Source organism: Mastomys coucha, unplaced genomic scaffold (genome assembly GCF_008632895.1).
Source record: "Mastomys coucha isolate ucsf_1 unplaced genomic scaffold, UCSF_Mcou_1 pScaffold23, whole genome shotgun sequence".
NCBI lineage: Eukaryota > Metazoa > Chordata > Mammalia > Rodentia > Muridae > Mastomys > Mastomys coucha.
In genome coordinates, this window is record NW_022196906.1 from 42,761,393 (window position 1) to 42,769,624 (window position 8,232).

At 49.8% G+C, this 8,232-nt stretch overlaps 1 protein-coding gene across 2 annotated transcripts in view; it reads right to left on the reverse strand.

The window, feature by feature from the left end:
• The window catches only part of Zbtb16 (zinc finger and BTB domain containing 16), a 187,333-nt gene that overhangs the window by 85,690 nt on the left and 93,411 nt on the right, over positions 1–8,232 (reverse strand). For both annotated transcript variants that reach the window (XM_031343157.1, XM_031343156.1), the window contains exon 3: positions 6,199–6,296. In XM_031343157.1, coding sequence (XP_031199017.1) covers positions 6,199–6,296 — 98 coding nt within the window. The remainder of the gene's footprint in view (positions 1–6,198; positions 6,297–8,232) is intronic.

The window sequence follows — 8,232 nt, forward strand, 5'->3', positions numbered from 1 at the left end:
AAAAAAAGAAAAAAAAACCTCCTACCCACCCAAACAACAAAACCCCAAAACAGCCCATGTGGGCTGGAAAAATCAGTGTATTTCATCAGGTAAAGGGGAAAAATACTCTGGCTAGGAATCAGCGGCAGGGTTTCGGATCCCAGCCAAAACAGGAGCTAAAAAGCAAAACCATATTCGCCTGCGCTCAGCTGAGGCTCTTGAGGCAGAAACGGAGAAGGGGCGGGGTTGGGGGGATGAGGAGGGGGCTACGGGGAAGGGGCCAGCATGGAAGGGGGCAGGAAAAGAAATGTATTTTTCATCAGCCAGTGTATAATTTATAAACAGCATTAAACAGTTTTTGTTTTCTTTCTCCTCTCTCCCCGTGTAGGGGCTTGGACCGCAGTCAAGCCTGCATTAATTTCTGCTTTGGGTACAGTGTGTTCTTGGAGACGCATCTGCAAGCGATCATAAACTCTCTGGAATGCTGGCAGAACATCCAGACCTGCCGGCAGGCCAGTGACGACACCACTCTGGGAAAAAGTTCAGGAAGCTGGCCAAATTCAGAGGAGGGAGAGGAAGAGCAAAGAGTGTGTTCAGGGGGGTTGGGGGGGGGGTACTAGCGCTTTCCCAGCTTGTTCCTCTCTGCCACCCGTGTGTGGACCTCTGAGACACCCCAATGTCAACAGGAATGCTCAGTCAAGACCCAGGAGGGAGTGAAAGAGCCCCAAGAGAGGGTATTTCAAAGGGTCTCCCGTTTCTACCCTGATAGCAAAAAAGACAGTATACTCCAGAGAGGAGGCAGGGTAAATGGACTCTCATGTGCCTGTCCAATTCTGAGTTGCAGGTCCTGAGAAGCCATCTTTGAACTCTCAAGGCAGCCTTTCTGATGATCACTGTGGGGACCCCTCATTTAGCAGTCACAGGGACTTGCCAGCTGCCCTCCTTTCCTTCCTCCTCTGTCTGTAAGAACCTTGAAGCCAAAAGCTAAGTGCTGAGAGGGAGGGAGGGAGAGAGGGAGGGAAGAAGGGAAGGGGAGAGGGAACCAGGATCACTGATCTTTGCCAACTTGTATCCCCCCACCCCACCCCATCACAGCAGCCTAAGAAAACCAATCTTGCTTCTTGTCCCAACTTCTCTAGCACTTTCACCTGCTCCCTGGATGCCTCAGGCCTCAGATAATAAGCTCAGGCTACCCCATGCTCCCAGTGAAATTGTAAAACCCATCAGCCCAAGCCTTCACTCCTCTACTACACTCTGAGTATGGAGACAAGCCTAGTCACAGGGGTGAGCTCTCAACCAGCATGCCTGACAGCACCAGGCCAAGGGAAAGAGTGTGTTCTAGTGCAGGAAGCTTTGGATAGTCCACACTGTGGCCATTTCCACTGTGGACTACATGTCATGACTTTGGAAGGGTCTCCCCTACCATACAGTCCAGGACAATCGACAGGCAAAGCCCAGCAGCCTTTCTGAAGGAAAAACACTGTCGGTCCATCGCTCCTGTCCCAATATGCAGTCTACCAGTGCTGGAGACTTACAAATCACTTTACCCTTCCACTTGTCTCATGCCTCTGTCCTGGGCCCTGCACATCTTCCTCTGTCCTCCATACACCCTGCCTAGAGACTCCACTCCTCATGAATGGTGCCATTCATCCTCACAGTCCAGCTTTCTGTGGCCCCCTCCAGAGCCCTGCCTGCACGGTCTATGCAGGGTCTGCATCGTCTGAAGCTCTCCAAACCTTTCTTCTTGAAACTGGGTACTGCTCCTTCAACACTGTTTCATAATTAACCTGATGGCTCCTGCTAGACCAAGTTCCTCAAGGGGAAGGATGCTGTGGCATCCATCACTGCTCAGTGCACGCAGCCTCACCCATTAGTGCATATTAAGCATGCGCTCCGCCCAAAAGGGAATGACACCCCTAGGATGGGTCCTGACCACCTAGACACCCAGACCCCCTCCAACCAAACAGCTGTGTCCAAAACAGAGCAAGCAGTTGTAGTGTGTTTATTAAGCTGACAGTATATCAAGCCAAGGTGTGGCCAAGTACATATAAGCCTCATGGGAAGGTTTATACTGAGCAAGTTCAGAATCCACTGAGTCACGGCCTGTGGTCTGTGGTCTGTCTAGCCCCACATCCCAGCTGGAAATCACTTCTTTAAAAAAAAAAATGCAAAGAGCTGGGGACTTGTAAATGCTTCCTGGATGGGGACCTGTAAATGCTTCCTAGATAATTCCCATCGGAACAGGGCAGTGAATGGGGCTTTAGAGTCATCTCTGGACATGGATGGTGGGCTGAGGGAGATTCTTCTGCTGCTTGCCACAGCCCTATACTTACTGTTTGGCAAAATCTCCTTTGGAAGTCATTGCTCTTCCCTCTACGAGCCCAATCCTCAAGCCCTTCTGATCCCCCAAACCATCTCTAAAAGGCAAAGCTGGACCAGATCAGTCATTAGTTAACGAGTTATGTTGGTGGTGGTCAATTTAAACTTATTGTTATCATCAGGTATATCTCATAAACACTTGGGTAGTTAAACCCTTCAAATCGGGCTGGAAACTTCAATTAAACTGAACATTCACTACCACCATTTAGGGTCTTTAAAAAACCGGCACAACTGAAAAGGAGAAAGTAAGAGAGGGGAGGGGAGAGATCGCAGCCTCTCACAAGGGCCTCCTACAGGGCAAACTTCTAATTAAACAAATTGTCAATTTCAACACAATGAAAACTGATTTAAGAGAGTAAATTTAGTATTCTAGTCACTGCAAATAAGAGCTTGCCTTGTTGATCTCCTACAGGCTGATTTCATCTGATAGGGAAGTGAGGAGGAGAGGAGGACAGGCAGGAAAGGAAAGCCGCAGAAGAGGCAAGGCAAGCCTTACAGAAACAACATCATGGAAGTCAGTGCATTCTCTCCTCCGGCATCGCAGAAACTCCTGCTTTCACCCCACCCCTTCCAGATCAGAAAAAAATAAAAATAAAAAAAAATAATCGCGTACGATGACAAACTTGGCTGAGCACTCACTGTACATACTGTACCCACAAGTCTGGCTCACAGCCAGGCCTGGCTCAGCGCCAGGTCTACAATAACAAACACAGGCTGTGCTAGCCAAGAGGGGGGTGGGGCGGCCAGCACCAGCTAGCGAGGGAGGAAGGGAGAGGCATGCGGCTCGGTGGAGCAGAAGGAACAACCAGGATGAGCCTGGTAAGGACAGCCGCTTCCGAAACACTGAGTGAGCAACCAGGACCTCTGCCCAGGATGGAGTTCAGGTCTCCACAGCATGTCCTTAAAAACAAAGGAGAAGGACAAGGGCAGGTTCCCTAAGCCCCGGGCAGCTATTCATCTTCCCAGCTCCAAACCCTCTCCCCTCTATAAAATGGGTCTACACTACAGATCCTGAGATGGGCCTCACTGTCAGTTCCTAACACAAAGACCTCAAACCAGAGAAGCAAAAAAAAAAAAAAAAAAAAAAAAAAAAAAAATCTACGCTATCTATGGTATGTTCCAGACTAGCCAGTGTCTAGGTAGGTAGGTAGGTAGGTTGGTAGACAGACAGACAGACAGACAGAGAGATAAAAGTTGGCTTTGCTATGTTGCTGTAGCTGGCCTTGAATTCCTGAGCCCTCTGCTTCTACTTCCCAACTGCAGAGATTATATCCTCTAATGCAACAGAATTCTCTTATCTGCTATGGGGGTAGTGGTTGCTAGAAGACCAGGAATCCCTCACACCCAGACCTAACCTGCAGCAGCTTCAGGTCTCTGCAGGGGGCAAAGGTCAGGAAGTGGTCTAGCCTCCCTGCCTTCTTGTTCATCAAGGCACACCTGTACAGGAGTGAGGGGTCTGAAGGCAATGAGACAAAAGGCCGACTGGAAAGTCTCCGACTCTGCAGGCTATAAGCTGTGTAGCTGTGTGTTGGGGTGAATTAAAACAAAATGGCGACTCCTCAGCAAACCCTCCTTCACAAGGGCACTGGCAGATGGGTTTCAGAGGGACCAACCATAGAATGGAAAACTAGGAAAACAACCCACTTCCTGAAGCTTGGGAAACCTAAAGACCATGAGATCCTCAAGCGGTGACTTAGATGGAACCAAAGTGGACACCCCATCAGGGACTTGCCAGCTTGCAGCAAAGTGATGTGAAGTCACTATCTTGTCAAAACTGGGGATACCAAACCCACCTAGAAGAGCTCAGTAGCTCTCAGCACATCTCAGCCACACACCCCAATACTGTATGTAGACATGGGTTCACAGCAGAGCTGGCAGACAAGTCATGCCTGCTTCCACTGCCTGGAAGCAGGCCAGGAGGTCTAGTGTGTCCCCATTCCATCAAGCCCCTCATCCATGAAAGAATTTCTGCTGCAGGTGAGGCCAGACAGGACCTTAGAGTCCTCGAGTTGCTCATCAAATGCCTAGGCTGTACTCACTAGCTTGTTTAAGCATTTGCTGACGACAGGCAATGTGTGAGACACAGCATTGGCCTGATCCTGTGCCCTAACAGTTTACTGTCTGTTAAGGAGAAAGAAGGGAGGTTATACTTACCAAGTGCCCACCCCACTGTGGGCATAGGGGCAAAAATGTTGTGTGAGCCTTACAAGTTAAGTTCTCAGGGCTCGAGGTTAATGTCCCTGCTTACAGACAAGGGTGCTAAAGCTCAGAAAGGCCAAGTTGCCTCGTCAGGAGGTAGGCGCCCAAGTTTCTTGCACTTCATTATCCTGCCTCTCAAGAGGGGAGAAAAGGCAAGCCCAGAAAAAAAAACAAACAAAAAAAAACCAGTAACACGGAAGGAGGATTGTGCTCAAAGCATCCGCTACAGAAATGGGTGCCAGAGGAAGGCATGATTACCTCTGACTCAAAGTGGGGAGTGGCTCAGGTGGTCTTGCTTTTGAAAAGGGTCTGGAAAAACCTGGGATGGAGAGAGAAAGATTCTCCCCTGCAGGGAGGAGACAAACGGAACCAAAGCTCTCTCGGTGAGCACTGTGTGCAATGATGCCACGTGAGCTACGATGCAGCTAAGTGTCAGTAGGGTACCACAAAGCTGCGGATGAGAACTTACAACATCATCCATACAACCAACTGGAGGAAGAGTAGTACACAGACAGCCCACCAGGCTGGGAAGCATCTGGGGTGAGAGGATGAAGCATGCCCCAGGGTGACAGCTTCAAAGGTAGGGAACAGGGAAGGAAGTCTAGGTAGAAGCCATCCTATCTCTATCTGTGAGTCACCAATTGCAGGCCAGGGAACTTTCTACGGAGATGTGCAGTATTATCTAACTCTCAAATCAGAAAAATCACCTCTATGGGAGGGCAACGTCTCATCTGAACTGACCATCAGAGACAGGCGGAATTTGTCCACAGTCACACAGTCAGTGTTGAATTAGTGTCCCTCAAGGGGATTTGAATCACATGTTAAAATCCCAGAGGACATGTTGCTTGACACAATATGGACAAAGCATGGGCAGTTATCGGTAGTCACCTACATAAAGAGAGCAAGACCAAAGAAGACAGACCACTTCTCCCCTAAAATACAAGTGCAAAGTTTAAAGACAAAGTTACTAGAGGGAGAAGGTTGTGACCTGACAGGGAAGTCACTGGTGCCACAGAAGGCAGGCTGCACCCTCGGCTTAAAGCCTGAAGCATCAAGTCTGTAGGATCCTTCCCTGTACCCAGAACACTAGGCACAAAAGGTGTCAAGGGCTTCTCCCCTCTTTACACAGCTCTGGGGCAGAACAGCTTTGCCCAAACATGAGCAAAATTACTGGCAGCCATATACTCAACCCCACTAGAATTGGATAAAATTAACTTGCAAAAGACAGCACGCTATAACTAGCTTTGAGTTCCAACCTTTCTATATCTATTTAATTAAAGGCTCTTGTATAATGTGAACCCAATAGTCAGATTCATTAGACAGCGAGAACCTAATTCCACAACTGTTTCTGCTAATGAAACTGCAGTCTACTTTAGGAGGTAGATCGCACAGGGCATGGGTCCCAGTGATGGCCTGGGAACCCCAGGGGAGAGCATACAGCTAGGTTCCTCTGATGGGCACACTCCGGGGATGGCTCTTCTGCTCCATGGAACTGGAAGGAGGATCCAAGGGACACGCTGGACCAAATCTCTGGCTGGCAGTGAAGACAACCAGACCAGGGCCAGCTCTGAGTTAAGGATGAAAATGGCAGGAGGAGGTTGTCTGTATCAACATGGGGCCGCTGAGGGAGACCTTGCCTACCTGAATGGGCTAGTAAATGCATTCTCAGTCGCAAACTGTCCAGGAACCGTTTTCCGCAGAGCTCACACCCGTATGTCTTCATCCCACTGTGCAGCTTCCTGTAGGGGGAAGGAGAAGACAGGTTGCCACGGCTCTGACTGGACAGAAGGAAGCTTACCCCCAACACACACCTACAGGCTTGCAGAGCCATCCCCAGGGGGAACAGGAGGTGGTGGTGAGGGGTGGTACTAGTAAGAGTCTCATCCCATTCCGGACTCTGGGACAGTGCCCACATGCGCCGTGTCCATGGATCGCTGGATCCACTCCCTAATCTTGTTCCTAGAAGTGCAGGCACTCCTTATTGCTTCAGCGCTGGTACTCAGACTCAGTTCTTCTGACTGTTGGGAGTTGGAGGTGGGCCTCGGCAACTCTAAGAGCATCTAGCTACCGAGAGAGAGAAGCATACTTGACCACAGAACCTGTTCCTTCTTAGGCCCAGTTGGAATGACACCCGACCCATGCACCAGTCTAGCAAATGGCAGGAGCAGATCTGAGTTCAGAAGAAGAAAGGTTTCTGTATCTGGGGCACTCAAACAGACAGAGGGCTCACTGTCAAACTAGTAACCTATCATTGGATGAAGCCCTTCTGGCCTTTGTTTACTTCCAGGCAGCACTAACTCATGTCCTCTCCCACCCCTCCCTGGGCTGTGCCAGACTCAAGCTCCTGCCATCTGCTAGACTCAAAAGGGTGCGCTGATGTTGTCTTTCTCCCCATCTCCAAGGCTCAGGGCAGGGTCTTTCCAACTAGGCCTAAGAAGGAATAGGTTCTATGGACAAGTATGCTTCTCTCTCTCTCTCGGTAGCTAGATGTTCTTAGAGTAACCACAACCCACCTCCAACCCCCAACAGACAGAAGAACTGCAAAAACACCAGAAAACTTCAATCTAGAACAAGGTCCTTTATCCAGCCAAGGTTCTTCCATACCTGTCATCTCGTTACCGCCATTAAGATTCTATGAAGTGGCATGTCATTACCATGGCAACGACTGGTCAAAAGCTCTGAGACAAATGCTACCTCTTATCCTACGTCTCTGCTGGGCTGTTTCTGCTCAGAACCTTTGCCATGGAGCTGGTATTTTCAGGGAACCCAGCGGACCAGCAAGTAGGGAGCTGAGCATCGGGAGGGGCTCTGAGCTACTTATGTGAGCTGGCTCCAAACGCTGACTCTCCTTCCAACCACACTCTTATCCTCAAGCCTCAGTGGCCACGGCCTGATCCAGGATCCAGCGACAACACCTACTCCAATCTCTGTTTCTTCCCTGTCACTAAGGACCAGAGCAGAGAGTGGCAGACAGAGACAGGATCTGAGGGCAGGGGGCAGGGGGAAAGACATGGGGCTCTCTGAGAGCCTGCACTACTGCTGGGTAGAATGACGGTGTGCTATAAAACCATGGTGGGCTGCAGAGCTGGTACTGGCTATGCTAGGGACAACCGGGTGATATTACACACTCGGGGCTGGCATTGCCAAATCACAAATGACACCCAACCACACACTGCTACCAACTTACAGATCCCTGCACTGGGCTGAAACCATTCAGAGCCCCCAAGGGGAGCCTCAGCAGCATGTCAAGCAATGGGTCACCACAGCATGAGGATGGCACCCAACACCATGTGTGTAGGCTCCCGATAGGGATCACAGGCAGTTCTCTGCAGAACTCTTTCTCAATCACATTGTTCTGTTTGCTGCCTTCCTCTTCCCCCCTTGCCAAAGACAAATGATTTCTCAAGCACAAACACATAAACACACACGGTCTCCCACAGCACTCCAGGGCGCCCCACCCATCCCCCATGCGTTATCTCACTCTTGGCTGTGGCTGATCTATCCAAATTGAGAAAGAGTACAGAACATTTTAACTGAACATTCTTTACTCTGATTATATTTCACAATGTCAGGGCACTGGGGCATGTCCGAATAGTGTTTGGGGCAAAGTGTGTTTTTAAATAGGTACCCAGGCATCCCTCTCTCCCTCTTTCCCTCTCTCTCTCAAACACACAC